The sequence below is a fragment of the Eretmochelys imbricata genome, chromosome 4 (assembly GCF_965152235.1).
Source record: "Eretmochelys imbricata isolate rEreImb1 chromosome 4, rEreImb1.hap1, whole genome shotgun sequence".
NCBI lineage: Eukaryota > Metazoa > Chordata > Testudines > Cheloniidae > Eretmochelys > Eretmochelys imbricata.
In genome coordinates, this window is record NC_135575.1 from 57,641,331 (window position 1) to 57,658,770 (window position 17,440).

The following is a 17,440-nucleotide window of genomic DNA, read 5'->3' on the forward strand; positions in this document are numbered from 1 at the left end:
TGTAAAGCAGTTAGGTGCTCATAAAAGCATTAACAGCTATGGAAGTTTAATTCAAGGGAATTTCCTTTTAACATACAGCAACAAAACTAGACACTAAGCAACAGTAAGGATAGCCCCTAACCCCTGAGATTTCAAATGCAGATTTGAATATAATTTTAACAACTATATAATTCTCCTAATGTACCATATTTAAAAATGAAGAAACTCAAGTTACTCGAGAAACAGTAACCTTTGTAAAATACAGCCAAGTACAACTAAGAGGGAAAGAAGTGTTAATGTAAAAATACCTTGTTGCCAGAAAAAGACTTTAATCCATTCATATCATTAACTGCAGCAGTTTTACTTCTGTAAAAAAGAAGATGCTTTAAATGACACCGTTAAAATTAGGATTCACAAACTGGTCAGAAATACCTTCCATATTGTACACAAAAATTACCCATAACCTTCATAATGAAGTTAAATTTCACACTATATGCAATGGTGAATATATTGCTCTTAGAGGCATAATTATGAAGTTCCCCAAAATAAAAGCTACTCTCATTACATTCACAAATAAAATTCAGTATAGACTGTACAGTTCTAAATCAGATTAGCAACTCACCCAGTAAAAGTTTGAAACAGGAAATGTAAGTCCTTTAGTTAAGACTTTAGCAAACAGGCCTGAGAGAAAACAACCCAACTCATCTGAAGAAACAAATGAGGCGATTTAAGCAACTCATATTTACTTTCTCATTTTCCCCCCATCTTCTACACCTGCTGCTATTAGAAAATTTGCTTCCCATGAACAGAGGGAAAAAAGCATCATTTGTTTCTAAGAACTGCATTTGAACAGTTTACTGCTTTCTTCATTACATAATAGCAGCTATGGCAAAAATTTTAATTTCTATGAAAATTAGATTCACTCTTCCTCAAAAAAAAAAAAAAATAAAACTCCCTCCAGATAAATAATTAAGAACACACACACTAAACTCAACTTTTCCCTAAAAACAAGAAAAAATAATTTTAAAATACTGCTTAACGAAAGCAGCAAATTGTATGTAATTTGTGTTGAGACAGGAGTAAGGTTACAAGCACTAGCTTTCTCTCATTGGAAATCTGGAAAGTAAAAAAGAAAGAAGAGTTTGGTGGTCTCAGTCTAGTCTCAAATGACTATATGCCCTCAGTTACAAAAATACATTATTTAGCATCATATGCTCATAAGGATTCAAATACTGATACATTGCAAAAGCCATGCTGCCAAGGGCTCCCCCAGTTGCCCTGGGACCCCTCCCAGTGGGCATTCCACAGAGAAGGAAGCATCACAAGTTGAAGCAGATTCTTGTCTAAATTCTGCTCTCAGTTACACGAGTGTAAATCTGGAATAATTCCTCTGTAGTCTATGGAGTTACTCACTATTTACACACATTTAAACAAGATCAGGATTTGACCTTCTTTCTGAAGTGGTTTCCTCCAATGGTTTTCAGCAGGAGGAGAATCCTACACAGACAACCCTCATACCTCATTACATTCCCTCCCTCCCATATGGAGCTGGAACACTGCCAAATTTCCCACAGAGCTGCTTCTGTGGTTTGACAGGAAGAGGGGGCATGCAGCAGTGATAGAACTTCCTCTACTACAGGTGAGCCAAACCTGGAATGCAGGCAAAACCACCCCTCTGATTGCAGAAGGCACCACAAAATCCTATATAAGATCTAGTGAACAGTACAAATTTCATACTTTCATGAGCATTACAATTCACACTTGACCTTTTTCCTCCCTCTTGAAAGTAAAAGAATGACACATAGCATTTTGCTTCCTGCCAGGAGCTCTACTGAATATCTAATCACTGTGAATTGTTCAACCATAACTGAATAATTAATTTTAAAATATCCCTTACTTGCAGTTGTCGTCTTCTGAATCTGAATCAGACACTTCACTGCTACCATTATTTTCTTCTGTCACACCAAGTTCCACTAGGATTTTATTCACATCAGTACAAAACACTTTTTCATACAACAATTCATAAAGAAGAGCTGGGAGAGAAATCAGTTAGGATTTAATGACTGTAAATGAGATTTTACTCAACATTTGAGAGGTTATTTTAAATAGTGTCAAGAAAACTTTTTGAAATGTTAGGTGAAGAAGAAATGGAATAACCGTTTACAGATTATAAGCACCAGATTTTTACAAGTGCAGAGCCCCTGAAGTTCCCATTGATTTCAACTGTGGATGCTCAGCACTACTAAAAACTAAGCCCTCAGCTCTTTGGGGTCGTGCAATTGGATGGGCATGCACACTGTGCCCCACTGAAGAATGAAGGCCTATGTCGGTAGAGTACCTGGCACAGTGGGCCCTAATACCTGACAGAGGCCTTTGGGCATTACTGCAATACTAATAAAAATTCTCATTCATGCTCATTAACACACCTGACTTCAGTGGAAATTCAGACATGCAAGGACTCTAAGATTAACATTGACAAATTTTCTCTTATTGTTTAGAGTACAGATATAAAACTGGCATTGTGGCCAAGTGATAATGCAATTCACTATGAATTAGGAGGTTGAAGTCTCAATGATAGAGTATCCAGGCCCAATAAAGAGGAACTAACCTAGGCTATCCTTTTCTATTTCTTTTGCATTTAGCCTTACAAATGATAAATACTGATCTCTCTCTTTCCTTTACTATACGCAATCAATTTCATCATGTCTCAAAAGATGACAAGATCATAATCCAAATCTCTGGTCAGGATCATGCAGCCTTTGTTGACTGTAGTTCTACACGAGTTGAAAACCACATCACTACAATGGTAGGTTTAGGTACAACTATACTTTAAGCAAAGGAAAAGAGCTCTACATGAAGATTTATTAATAGCTCAAAACAAATGGCAATCACTTTTTGGAGCCTTTGGTGAAACCATATAGTTTACTGCAAAGCTTACCTGCCAAAATAGTACTTACATTGGCACAAAGCAGCTCTTTCTGTATACTCTATAGGATAAACAATATCATAGTGATTTCCATTTGAAAAACACAGTAGTATCTAGAGAAGAGGAAAGAAAGGATATTTAAACAAGTGATTTTTCATGTTCATTTTATAAAGTGATCACAGAACTGCATTAAAAAAAGATGCTATGTGCCCACATACTGTGCTGAAAAATTTTCAGGGCTTCGTAATTACTAGAGAGAAAAAAATATACTATAATTTTCTATGGATATTCACTGGATCTAGTCAAATAGAAAAATTCTAGTAATACAGAAAAATGTATGTAAGAGGTTTGATTTGTAGCAGATAATTTGATATTATAAACATGTACAATACTAAGGAATTTAAGACCCCTTTTTAAATAAGCCAACTACATATTAATACCTAACCAAATAGCTATCAAACATATTACAATTTGAGTTATTTCTGTAGACATAAGTTATGATTTCATTCTATTGTTCCATTAAATGTCCAAAACTAGGGGCCACACTGTTTTGAGAATTTTACTGTTGTTTCATATTTCATTAGAGAAGACTGTTGTTACAGTTTGAGAATGTCACAAGTCCTAGGCTATTAAAAATATACATTGCTTGTGTATTGAGTAATGAGACTTGTGATTACCTATTTACTTTAAGAACATGTTATTTGATAATTGCATCTTACATTAGTCATAAAAATATTTTTGGATGGTTTTGTTTTACCTTGTCAGGAAAGCCATTTTCAGTTACACGTGAAGGAGAAGCATTTGGTTCCTGATATATTATAAAATCCTTCCTAGAAAAAACAAGAATTCAAGTGAAAATATATTCAGAGTGAGAATCCAAGCGAAAATTCAAGGACTATCTAAGGATAAGACTGCTTAAAAAAAAAAAACAAAAAAAAAACAACCAATCAAGAATAGTGAGTAACATTAGTATAAGCAGAGCAGGGGTGGTGGTGGGGGGGTTATTTGCCACAGAAAATTTTGATTTTCTCAGCAGAAATTCAAATACCAAAATATTTTGGAACTCCTGGTGCAGTACCTCATGGGAGCTATAGTTTGGTTGCCTCGTCTTATTTTCCTCTATAGGCTAAGCTCTCTGATTGGACTACATCTCTTATGGTGCACTATGGTCCTTCACCAGCCCGGAGAGGGAAAGCAGTGCATCATGGGAATCCTAGGCCACAGTACGTCTTGGGGAAACCCAGTCCATAGAGGACAATGGGGTCATGAGGCAACTGAACTCTGACTTCCATGCAGTACCACAGTAGTATTTCTAAGTCAAAATATGTCAGTTTTCTGATTAAAAACAAACCCACACACACCATGGAAACTAGGCACTAAAGAAAAAAAAAAAAAAAAAAAAAAAACCACAACCCTCAATTTTCTGCCCAAAAACAGATTCAGAGAATTTCGACCAGCCCAAAGTACAAGTGAACCTTGCAGATGAATACAATACTATTCCTCTAAACAATAACATGATATATAAATCCATTATACTCAGTTAACGTAGAATCTCACTGTATGAAACCAGTAAAAATTAAGCTTGGAAACATCAGACCATAAAATTGAGAGTTATAAATACCAAAGCATTAACAATCTGGACAAATGCAGAAGGTAGTTTAGTTTAAGTCAGGATGTTTCTCCCTTTCTCTCCCAAGTAACTATTCAAAATTCTCATAGAACTTCTCACTCCACTAGTTTAGAATGGTTAAGGTACTATAATCAAGAAGTAAAAACAACAGTGTATAGAGGCCTCTTAATTTTGTTTCATTTCTTGTCAAATGGCTAATGTAATATGGTAACCAACTGAAACTCATTTGTTGCTTTGCATATAAATATTAATAATATATTAACAGGCATGGAGACTGGTTTCTTATTCCTATAACAGAGTTGAAGAACATTGGTGAGGCAACATGAGGAAGTTTGTACTATCCCTGCCACACTGAACTGTTGTGCAGTTAGAGGATTTCCATCTCCAAAGCTGTCAATCCAGCACTGAGATTCACCTTGTACAAAGGTATGTGTTGCCAAGTAGATGTTGCACAAATGCAGTGATGGCTTTTCAAGTGGAAATAACTCTTCCATATCACACTTAGAAGGATTCAACACAAACACACAAAGAGCCTATTCCATATTATAACTTAACTAAACTATATTATTCCAAATTTGCATTTAAAGAGAAGTTTTTTCTTTTATTACCATAAAAAGTAGCACATAAAATGTCAAAAGTGATACAAACTAACAAGAACTGGAAAATTCACAGTTAAATCCCACATGCTATCTTATTTGCCTTTTCTGTTCCACAAGAGTGTGAGTGAAAGAGAATATCTATCAATCTCCATCATTATCTTTTGTATTTATCCTTTGGATAAAATTCCCACTATTTTAATTCTTTGTTCAGTAATCACTATTGTTTTTTCCAATTTCTTAGTCTCCTAATCTAATCAGAAACACTAATAAACTCTGCAAGATTAATTAGTGTGTTCATAGGTAAATTTTGAGAGAGAGAAAAATATTCTAAAAACAAATCAAGAAGAAATAGTTTGGAAAGGAAAAATGTATTCTAAATCTCCTTGATCATTAAGTTCTTCCATCTTTCAAAGAAGCCATCTTTTTTCAGGAGATCTAGAAAAAATTACCAGACATCAGCCAACAAAAGGCCAGTAACAACGATTGGGATGGAGCAGAAACTGGTCTGATCTTCCATTTTTTTTCTTGACTAGTGTCTGGCAAGAGTAGCCGGTCATCCCTCCCTATGCCTGTAAATGTATACCTCCTCTCGCTTCCCTTTCTTTTCTCAGAAAGGGGGAAGGGAAACACGATTTTTCCTCCCACCTCCTCCAGAAAGAGGAGGTGGTGGTTTCCCCTCTAAACATGCCAGTGCCTCTGCTGCTGCCCCGGCTTTCCCAGTAGCGGTGTGAAGCTGAAAAGATTCTTGCATTTTTCACTCTGCAGGGAAATACCAGCACCACACTCCTCCCACCACTTGCTAATGAGAAGAGGAGGTTCCCTGGTGTGTGTCTGTCTTGGTGTTTAACACTTGGGGTCCTGGATGCAAATATATCCTGCCTTCAGAGCAATTTATCTATTTTTATTTCACCACCAGACTTCCCCCTCCAGTTATGAGGTCAGGTAAGTGGTTCTGTCTAGAGACATAAATCCAGATTCAGTACTGGTGCAAGCAAGTGAAATGACTGTCTTCAATGGAGTTGCGCCTGTCTACACTAGGGATAAATCTGGCCCATAACTATCCAGCAAAAAGTAATGAAGCAACAAGACCACCAGCAGCCTGTCCTTAGAGATTAAATATGTCCTCACCAGCAGTTCTATCATCTTTCATCTGTCCAGAGTTCATGGCTCTAAAATTGAGTCTCACTGGCTGCCTAAAATGCAAACCGCATAGAACCTCATACAAAGTAACATGCAACTTCATGCACCTAAAGCTCACCTAGTACTTTGAAAGTAATATTTCATTGACATCGTTTGGTTTTTCAACATGAATGATCCATTATTTAAAGACCAAATTTTTCAAATAATGTTTAATTAACCAAATACTTCATATATACACCTGATGAATTGAAATAGGTTGCATTTTTCCCATTATACAACATTAAATAGTATTCAAATTTTGCTTACTTGTACATAAGAGAAAGGGCACTTATTTCCACTTGTCCAACCCACTCCTATATGGAAAAAGAAAAACAAAGCAATTCTTTCAAATAAACTAAAGTTTTATTGCACATTTGGATAAACCAAAACAAACAAACAAAAAAAAAGCAAAAAAATCACTTCCATGAGATAATAAACAACATTCTAAGCCTGGATTTCAGCCAAAGGTTTTACTTTGTGTGGTCACGCTCATTTTGGAATATGGAACATCAGTCATAGACTTTGTAACTTGGAATAGTGTATAGAAACGCAAAAAGAAAAGGAGTACTTGTGGCACCTTAGAGACTAACCAATTTATTTGAGCATAAGCTTTCATGAGCTACAGCTCACTTCATCGTCTAGTGAGCTGTAGCTCACGAAAGCTTATGCTCAAATAAATTGGTTAGTCTCTAAGGTGCCACAAGTACTCCTTTTCTTTTTGCGAATACAGACTAACATGGCTGTTACTCTGAAACCTGTACAGAAACGGTTTTTCATAGTTGTTCTCTTCACAGATTTAGAGAATGAAAGATCATTATGCATAAGAAAATGTAATCTGGGATCAAAACGTAATGAAAATAAAGTTGTAAAGGTACGTAAGTCAACCTAGGCAACCAATGGGTTTTCAAAAAATTTTGAAAACTGACTTTGCCCTGGTCTACACTAGGACTTTAGGTCGAATTTAGCAGCGTTAAATTGATGTAAACCTGCACCCGTCCACACGATGAAGCCCTTTATTTTGAATTAAAGGGCTCTTAAAATCGATTTCCTTACTCCACCCAACTAGTGGATTAGCGCTTAAATCAGCCTTGCCGGCTCGAATTTGGGGTACTGTGGACACAATTCGATGGTATTGGCCTCCGGGAGTTATCCCAGAATGCTCCATTGTGACCGCTCTGGACAGCACTCTCAACTCAGGTGCACTGGCCAGGTAGACAGGAAAAGAACCGCGAACTTTTGAATCTCATTTCCTGTTTGGCCAGCGTGGCAAGCTGCAGGTGACCATGCAGAGCTCATCAGCAGAGGGGACCATGATGGAGTCCCAGAATCGCAAAAGAGCTCCAGCATGGACCGAACGGGAGGTACGGGATCTGATTGCTGTATGGGGAGAGGAATCCGTGCTATCAGAACTCCGTTCCAGTTTTTGAAATGCCAAAACCTTTGTCAAAATCTCCCAGGGCATGAAGGACAGAGGCCATAACAGGGACCCGAAGCAGTTCCGTGTGAAACTGAAGGAGCTGAGGCAAGCCTACCAGAAAACCAGAGAGGCGAACGGCCGCTCCGGGTCAGAGCCCCAAACATGCCGCTTCTATGATGAGCTGCATGCCATTTTAGGGGGGTTCAGCCACCACTACTCCAACCATGTTGTCTGACTCCTTCAATGGAGATGGAGGCAACACGGAAGCAGGTTTTGGGGACAAGAAGATGATGATGAGGTTGTAGATAGCTCACAGCAAGCAAGCGGAGAAACCAGTTTTCCTGACAGCCAGGAACTGTTTCTCACCCTGGACCTGGAGCCAGTACCCCCCGAACCCACCCAAGGCTGCCTCCTGGACCCAGCAGGCAGAGAAGGGATCTCCGGTGAGTGTACCTTTTAAAATACTATACATGGTTTAAAAGCAAGCATGTGAAAGGATTACTTTGCCCTGGCATTCGCGGCTCTCCTGGATGTACTCCCAAAGCCTTTGCAAAAGGTTTCTGGGGAGGGCAGCCTTATTGTGTCCTTCATGGTAGGACACTTTACCACTCCAGGCCAGTAACACTTACTCGGGAATCATTGTACAACAAAGCATCGCAGTGTATGTTTGCTGGCATTCAAACAACATCCGTTCTTTATCTCTCTGTGTTATCCTCAGGAGAGTGAGATATCATTCATGGTCACCTGGTTGAAATAGAGTGCTTTTCTTCAGGGGACACTCAGAGGAGCCTGTTCCTGCTGGGCTGTTTGCCTGTGGCTAAACAGAAATGTTCCCTGCTGTTAGCCACAGGGAGGGGGGAGGGTTGAGGGGGTAGCCACGCGGTGAGGGGGGAGGCAAAATGTGACCTTGTAACGAAAGCACATGTGCTATGTATGTAATGTTAACAGCAAGGTTTACCCTGAAAGACTGTAGCCACTGTTTTATAAAATGTGTCTTTTTAAATACCGCTGTCCCTTTTTTTTTCCTCCACCAGCTGCATGTGTTTCAATGATCACAGGATCTTCTCCTTCCCAGAGGCTAGTGAAGATTAGAAAGAAAAAAAAATGCACTCGAGATGAAATGTTCTCTGAGCTCATGCTGTCCTCCCACACTGACAGAGCACAGACGAATGCGTGGAGGCAAATAATGTCAGAGTGCAGGAAAGCACAAAATGACCGGAAGGAGAGGTAGCGGGCTGAAGACAGGGCTGAAGCTCAAATGTGGCGGCAGTGTGATGAAGGAGGCAGGATTCAATGCTGAGACTGCTGGAGGACCAAACCAGTATGCTCCAGTGTATGGTTGAGCTGCAGCAAAGGCAGCTGGAGCACAGACTGCCACTACAGCCCCTGTGTAACCAACCGCCCTCCTCCCCAAGTTCTATAGCCTCCACACCCAGACGCCCAAGAACGCGGTGGGGGGTGGGGGGGGGGCCACCGGCCAACCAGCCACTCCGTCACAGAGGATTGCCCAAAAAAAAAAAAAAAGAAGGCTGGCATTCAATAAATTTTAAAGTTGTAAACTTTTAAAGTGCTCTGTGGCATTTTCCTTCCCTCCTCCACCACCCATCCTGGGCTACCTTGGTAGTCATCCCCCTATTTGTGTGATGAATGAATAAAGAATGCATGAATGTGAAGCAACAATGACTTTATTGCCTCTGCAAGCGGTGATCAAAGGGAGGAGGGGAGGCTGGTTAGCTTAAAGGGAAGTAGAGTGAACCAAGGGGCGGGGGGTTTCATCAAGGAGAAAAACAGAACTTTCACACCGTAGCCTGGCCAGTCATAAAACTGGTTTTCAAAGCTTCTCTGATGTGTACCGCGCCCTCCTGTGCTCTTCTAACCGCCCTGGTGTCTGGCTGAGCGTAACCAGCAGCCAGGCGATTTGCCTCAACCTCCCACCCCGCCATAAACGTCCCCCCTTACTCTCACAGATATTGTGGAGCGCACAGCAAGCAGTAATAACAGTGGGAATATTGGTTTCGCTGAGGTCTAACCGAGTCAGTAAACTGCGCCAGCGCGCTTTTAAACGTCCAAATGCACCATTCTACCACCATTCTGCACTTGCTCAGCCTGTAGTTGAACAGCTCCTGACTACTGTCCAGGCTGCCTGTGTACAGCTTCATGAGCCATGGCATTAAGGGGTAGGCTGGGTCCCCAAGGATACAAATAGGCATTTCAACATCCCCAACAGTTATTTTCTGGTCTGGGAATAAAGTCCCTTCCTGCAGCTTTTGAAACAGACCAGAGTTCCTGAAGATGTGAGCGTCATGTACCTTTCCCCGCCATCCCACGTTGATGTTGGTGAAACGTGCCTTGTGATCCACCAGAGCTTGCAGCACTACTGAAAAGTACCCCTTGCGGTTTACGTACTCGGCGGCTTGGTGCTCCGGGTTCCGTCTATGGCCCCACCACAGTTAGGGAATCCCATTGCAGCAAAACCATCCACTATGACCTGCACATTTCCCAGGGTCACTACCCTTGATATCAGCAGATCTTTGATTGCGTGGGCTACTTGCATCACAGCAGCCCCAACAGTAGATTTGCCCACTCCAAATTGATTCCCAACTGACTGGTAGCTCTCTGGCGTTGCAAGCTTCCACAGGGCTATCGCCACTCGCTTCTCAACTGTGAGGGCTGCTCTCATCTTGGTATTCATGCGCTTCAGAGCAGGGGAAAGCAAGTCACAACGTTCCATGAAAGTGCCCTCATGCATGCAAAAGTTTCGCAGCCACTGGGAATCGTCCCAGACCTGCAACACTATGCGGTCCCACCAGTCTGTGCTTGTTTCCCCGAGCCCAGAATCGGCGTTCCACAGCATGAACCTGCCCCATTAGCACCATGATGCATGCATTGGCAGGGCCCATGCTTTCAGAGAAATCTGTGTCCATGTCCTGATCGCTCACGTGACCGTGCTGACGTCGCCTCCTCGCCCGGTATCTCTTTGCCAGGTTCTGGTGCTGCATATACTGCTGGATAATGCGTGTGGTGTTTAATGTGCTCCTAATTGCCAAAGTGATCTGAGCGGCCTCCATGCTTGCCTTGGTATGGCGTCTGCACAGAAAAAAGGCGCGGAACGACTGTCTGCCATTGCTCTGACGGAGGGAGGGGCAACTGGCGACACAGCTTACAGGGTTGGCTTCAGGGAGCTAAAATCAACAAAGGGGGTGGCTTTACATCAAGGAGTATTTCAGGCAGGACTTCACGGAGGGTTCCAATAAGAAATGTTCCAATAAGAACAATAACTTAGGTGCACCAAGGAGGTTAGTCTGGCCTCTGATTGATTCTTGGCTAGATTTACCTCGCTGCACCTTCTCTGTGAGTGACTGCAGTGTGACCTAGAGGAACGAGTCCCCTAGACGGGGGAGGAGGCAAATGAGTACAAAACAAATCTGGTCTATTTCTTGTTTTGATCCACTCCATCTATCTTTTAGATCTTTGGCTCACAGCAGACGGTGCAGAAGGACTGCATGCCATCCACATCTCATGGCTGCTCAGCAGAAGATGGTGCAGTACGACTGCTAGCCATCCTCATCTCTTGCCTGCCCGGCAGAAGATGATGCAATAGGACTGCTAGCAATCCTTATCGCCTGCCTGCTCACCATAAGACGGTTCAATAGGACTGACTGCAGGACTAAAGAGAATGACCTGGTCAAGTCACTCCAAATTTAGTCCCTGCGCACGTCTGCCCAGACGCTCCCAGCCGACGTGGCCAGGAGCACCTCGGACGTGACGAGGACGGCTACCAGTCGTACTGTACCATCTGCTGCCACAAGGCAATGGGTTGCTGCTACTGTGTAGCAATGCCGTACCGCGTCTGCCAGCACCCAGGAGACATACGGTGACGGTTACCTGAGCGGGCTCCATGCTTGCCATGGTATGGCGTCTGCACAGGTAACTCAGGAAAAAAGGCGCGAAATGATTGTCTGCCCTTGCTTTCACGGAGGGAGGGAGGGAAGGGGGGGCCTGACAATATGTACCCAGAACCACCCACGACAATGTTTTAGCCCCATCAGGCATTGGGATCTCAACCCAGGATTCCAATGGGCAGCGGAGACTGCGGGAACTGTGGGATAGCTATCCACAGTGCAACGCTCCGAAAGTCGACTCTATCCTCGGTACTGTGGAAGCACTCCGCCGAATTAATGCACTTAGAGCATTTTCTGTGGGGACACACACACTCGAATATACAAAACCAATTTCTAAAAAAACGACTTCTATAAATTCGACCTTATTCCGTAGTGTAGACATACCCTTTGAAGCCTACCTCCCACTAAAAGTCACCACTCCTAAGTCTATTAGGTGCTTTTGAAAATTTTACCCAATACCTTTAAAACTGTCCTTGCAGATCTTAAATTAAATAAAGAGAAACAGGCCTAAATAAGCACCCATTCCGAGAGGTGTCATACTATTATTTCTATTTCTAAATACATTGGGGAACTAAGATACTACGGCCTAGGCAGTGCAAAAATCTTGCCTTTTACCCTGAAAGATCTTTTGTTTCATAACCAGACAGGACAGACAACTTATTGTCTATATCAGCCAGTTATTGCCCACTTGCTGTTGCTGCCTACATTCACCTATAAGTATCATAGTGAGATAAGAATCTGCTGTCTTCCCTCCCTGCCCCTTAAGTTAATCAGCAAGAAGAAAGTAAATGGTTATTACCCTGAAGATAAGAAAATCATTTCTATCAGTGTTCATTTTTTTCCCTGCTATGCCTTTTTTCTTTTTTTAATAGATGTTCTAAACTCAATATCATATGATTATGCTTTATAAAGCATAATGTAATAGGAATTCACATAACATCCCTTTATTAAATTTGTTCCTCTGTAGTGTGACAGCAGATTGTGGGCAATCTTACCGTAGCCACATGGATGTAAAAGAATTAAATTGTACTCTCCACCTATAAACCATATGCCAATCCAGTCTGGTACCTTGTTTGTAAGTATAAATCACCCATACTAGACAATTACACAATATTGCTGCCTATATAGGGAGGGAAGAGTCTTCCAAACTCCAGGCAGTTAGGACACAATCCACGTCCCATTAAAAATCAATGAAAAGACTAACATGGACTTCAGGGAGTGCTGGATCAGGCATTTAGGGGCCCACTGTCCTGAAGTACAATAGTTGACATGCCTTGTAAAATTTGTTCCTATCTAGTGTAACTGCAGCTTGTGAGTGATCTTACCACAGCCACACAGGCTATAAAGAGGATTAAATCATACTCTCCACCTACAATCCCCTGTACAGCATCCCTGGACCTTGGGTCCATGTGCAAGAGGGACAGTAGATTCTGTGCAGCCATTACTTCCCTGCCACAAACAGGACAGAGAGGGGGCACATATGGACTTCAGTAAGTTACCAACTTCTGCAATTCCCCACCCAGTGCAAGAGTAAAGCAGAGAAGCAATTCTGACACTAATATTTTCCAGTGAGAACTTTATCAAAGACTTTTTGAAAGTCCAAATTAATTCTAATGGCTCTCTTTAATCCATTCTCGATTGTTCCTTCAACAAATCTGAACGGGTTGTCAAGATTCTCCTTTAGAGAAGTAATATCAAAGCAACTTGGCACTCAAAACCTACATTTTAAATTCTGTTCCTTAATGTAGGTACAAAAAGGTACTGGAATGAGTATCCTGGAATTCAAGTCTTCTGTTTAATCAAATTCCAAGACAGACACAGAAAACAAACACAAGCTTCTTCACAATGACTGGTGGAGTGCCTTAATGCTTAACTGGAGGGACCACTTCAGAGATAACCATGTAGTTCTGCAGAGATTGCCAACAAAAAACAACATCATGGTTCTGGTGGTGTTATTTTTATGTGCACACCTATCCACTAGTATCTAGAATGAGGCTAACACCTTGCTTCTCAAAGATCAAACAGCTGACAGATGATAAAGAGCTATGGTCAACACTAACATAGCCAGATTCAAACCTCTAACTCAATATGCAATTAACTTAATACATTTTCAAAGTGCATTAAAGAATACGTATTAACTAACTGGTTAGTATGCTTTCAGAGTTGTGTTGTGTGGATACACGTCTTTCTAATGTACACAGACTAACAAGGCATAATAAACTCCTACTGTAAACAAGCCCTAAGAAGTGAAAGTTGCTGTATTCATTACCACCCTAATGCATTGTCCAACAACTCTTATTTAAGATGTGACTGGACCTTTAGTTTTTATTCTTCAGGGTTTTTTTTAAAAGTTTGTTAATTTCATACTAAACTAAATCAACTGTAATTCATTTAGCACAGAGCTGAAAGGTGAATTTCTAGTTGCCTATTTTCTGAAATGTAGTTAAGAGAGGAGTAAAAGTAACACCCGTGTGTCCTCTTTGGCTTCTTTAAAAATAAAAAGCAAAACAGCTCATTTTACATTATACAGGTAGAGCTTTCCTGGACTTTTGTACACATGATAGGGCATGTCTATGCCAAGGGGTTTTGCCACCAATGTAGCTGCATCAATGCAACCTCTACTGTAAACATGCTGCCCTGCTGTAAACCACAATTTAAATTAGTTTATGGGAGAAAGTCATGGATTACATCAGTGCACAGTATCTAGACTAGGAGTTTGTGCTATGCAGCTACATCACTATAGTTTCACCAGTGACTAGACACCCCTACGCAGATAAGGCCATAAAGAAGTAAAAGACACAAATCCATTTTTTTTCCTTTGCAGATCATTTGTAGAAGCTGAGAACAAAAGTTCACTTGGGTGGCCATATAGTCTCATGACCTTTTTGGAATGGCAGAAAGGTCATGGTAGGACCTTTGAGAATGGGTGCATGTACACGTTATTAAAAATGTCTCGCTCTTAAAAAATATTTTATTAGCTAGATCTAGTAATGTTAGTTAATTCTAGTTACTGCATCACTTTCTTTTTATTTTGTTTTTCCTATACTCTGGAGAGTTAAACATCATATTTTCAAAAGCCAAATCTCCTCACCTTTGTTAGCACCTTAGATAACAAACTGAGAGAATTTCCATTTAGGTTTTTATTTACCATTTGTACTTCCTTAAGCTTGTATAAAGAAAACTGGTCAGTTTCATTTTCTGATGCTTGTCCACTAGCACAAGGGAGCGACATTTGGGTTTTAAAAGAATATTTAAAATTTAAAAAAAACAAAACAAAAAACCACAACTGTTTTGGTTCATTTTTTAAAAATGTGTTTCCCTTTCAGAGTAACATAACAATGGTACTGTAGGTAAGTTAATACTCCCTGGAACACCAGTCCCTATCACTCCAGAGATTTCACATACCAACAAGAGAGATATAGTCATGTGGGAAGCAGAGGCCTACCACCGGTGCCAACTATGGTGCCACTGCTGGTGATGGTGACAAAGACTATTACATAATTAAAAAAGGAAATGCAGCCAGAGACTGAACAAAAACTGCTTAAAAAACCATAGTCCTCTTCTTACATACACTGTTGTCATACCACACAAAAACAAAACAAATACAGAAGCAAGCATCTGCCCACCTGTAATTTTAAGATCTTTCAAAATTGTCATTTTTGAAAGAGAATTTTTTTCAGATAAATTGAAACTCCAAAACAGTGTATGCATACATCAAATGTGTCTGTACACGTTCTACATATAATGCACTGAGATATCTTAAGCTAATTTCAGTCAGCCAAAATAAATAGATATTATATTCTATAATGCAAGTTTAATTAAGTAATACATACCTGTGGGTTTTCCAAACATTTTAAATACTCTTCAAATGGCCCCTCTATAAACTGTAAAAATATGATCGAAAATGGCTTATTAGATTATTAATTACCATAATACCCAGGAGCCCTAGTCCTGGACCAGGACCCCACTATGCGAGGTGCTATACAAACACCAGAACATAAAGATGGTCCCCACCCCAAAGATCTTACAGTCTAAGCATGATTCTGAGAGACAGACGTGGGAATACAAAGAAACAATGAGACAATATTGGTCAGCAGGATAGGTAGAGGTTTCAGCACACCAAAGCTTAACTGTTGTCAAGTTTTTTGTAAGCATCTTGGTAAAGGAGGTTTTAAGAAGAATCTGTGAAGGTCTGCAAGGAGTACCTCTCAAGCACATGGAGCAGCATGGGAGAAAGCATAAAGGTACTTATTTGAAAATTTATGGAGTGGGCAATGGAACCTTTGTTTTTGTGTGTTACCTATGGTGACCTTTACACATAAATAAGAGCATGAACAGTGTACTCCTTCCTGCACTGACCTATCATCATAAGTTACCTTAAATTATCAAATGTAAACAAACTCTAAATGCTGCGGATACCACCTTTGATTACAATCATCAAATGATGCTATAGGATTATTATAGGATGTAAAAATCACGTCCATGATTTTTTTCAGAGGTTTGCAATTACAGAATTTACATCTACAGACATGGTATTCCTTATAAAACTATAAATTGCTTGTAAGAATTAGACTATAGGCCCCTTACTGGGGAACTTTGTTTCTTACATGTTTGAAAAACTCCATGTAACATGATCACACCACATAATAAAATAAAAAAAGTCACTTTAAAAATCCATTAGTATCAATGACACCTTATTAGTCAAATCTCAGTCTTAGTCATGCTAAAAATATAATACTCATCAAAATGTGAGAATTTACTTACACAATTATATTATGACTGCTATAAAGTAAGTGGGAACATTCTTCAGCAATCTATTAATAATCTGGAGCAATACCACAGGAAACCTACAGCTGAATAGCTTTTTATTTTGGTTAGTGTATGGTTGTGTACACATTTTTAAAAGGGGGGGGGAAGGGGGAGAGCGCATTCCAAGAAATGTATATCTTCCAATAAGCTCATGGGGTCTAGTTATTAGTTGTAAAGAAATGTATAATGAACGGTGTTAGAAAAGTAGATATATAGTTAACAGTGTTATGAGAAAATGTAAAAGCAAATTTTTTCTGCTTTCTGTATATGTTTTATGACACAGCTCTAGAATCTGCTAAAAAAAAACTTCAAAGGTTGCAAAAAAAAAAAAAAAATCAAATCTCCTGAAGATGGTTTGTGCCTTATCTTCAGTGGATTCTTGGTCTGTGTAGATAATGAGGCAAAGCAAACCAGACAAATGTGTGATTTACTAGCCAGGTGTGGATCTCCATAGTAAGACAGACTAGGGAGGATGGATACTGACTGGAGAAAAATAACCAAACAACAACTCCAAGGCCACAAGAAACAGATACATAAGAATAAGACAACTGTTTTAAGAAATAATGGAACACATTAAAGCATTGAAAAAATGATTGGATTGAGTAAGGAGGAGGGTAGCACAGGGGGGAAAAAAAAGATAGATAAGAAAAGGCCAATTAGAGTTTTATCAGAATAAGTAATAATGTATTAGAAGGATTTGGGGTCAGTTATGATATACGTATGACAACATTTAAAGATATAGTAGCTCTAATAATTTGTTATGTACACATCCTTTATATCTTGTAACATCATTCAGGCACAAGGGGTGGGAGGAGAGATAAATGCAGAACATTCACCAGATCCGATCTGATGATGACAGAAACAGCCTGCCTGCCCCCCAAGACTGGGTAACTGATCACTGCTCTATCCTGCTCTGTTTTATTTTTGCTTTATGCTTCATTAAGGTGGTAGTATACTTCCCTAAAACTTTCTTACTAGTTAAGCTTAGTAATTGGTGTG

The 17,440-nt window shown here is 40.1% G+C and overlaps 1 protein-coding gene and 1 long non-coding RNA gene across 7 annotated transcripts in view; one reads left to right on the forward strand and one right to left on the reverse strand.

Moving 5' to 3' along the window:
- The window catches only part of OTUD4 (OTU deubiquitinase 4), a 54,087-nt gene that overhangs the window by 32,966 nt on the left and 3,681 nt on the right, over positions 1–17,440 (reverse strand). For 2 of the 4 annotated variants that reach the window (XM_077815336.1, XM_077815335.1), the window contains exons 4-9: positions 15,466–15,516; positions 6,581–6,627; positions 3,663–3,735; positions 2,937–3,018; positions 1,877–2,012; positions 288–345 (exon numbers count right to left, since the gene is read on the reverse strand). In XM_077815336.1, coding sequence (XP_077671462.1) covers positions 288–345; positions 1,877–2,012; positions 2,937–3,018; positions 3,663–3,735; positions 6,581–6,627; positions 15,466–15,516 — 447 coding nt within the window. Of the gene's footprint in view, positions 1–287; positions 2,013–2,936; positions 3,019–3,662; positions 3,736–6,580; positions 6,628–15,465; positions 15,517–17,440 lie in introns of those variants that run through there. The other 2 variants (XM_077815339.1, XM_077815337.1) reach the window with 2 other exon arrangements.
- Positions 2,335–9,256, forward strand: LOC144264054 (uncharacterized). 3 transcript variants are annotated; one of them, XR_013345938.1, is made up of 5 exons: positions 2,335–2,785; positions 4,833–4,961; positions 5,900–6,076; positions 7,108–8,173; positions 8,765–9,256. It is a non-coding gene; the product is annotated as an uncharacterized LOC144264054 (long non-coding RNA). The 3 variants fall into 3 exon arrangements; XR_013345939.1 differs by lacking the exon at positions 2,335–2,785 and having other exon boundaries at positions 3,578–4,961; positions 7,108–7,184; positions 7,771–8,173; XR_013345937.1 differs by lacking the exon at positions 2,335–2,785 and having other exon boundaries at positions 3,578–4,961.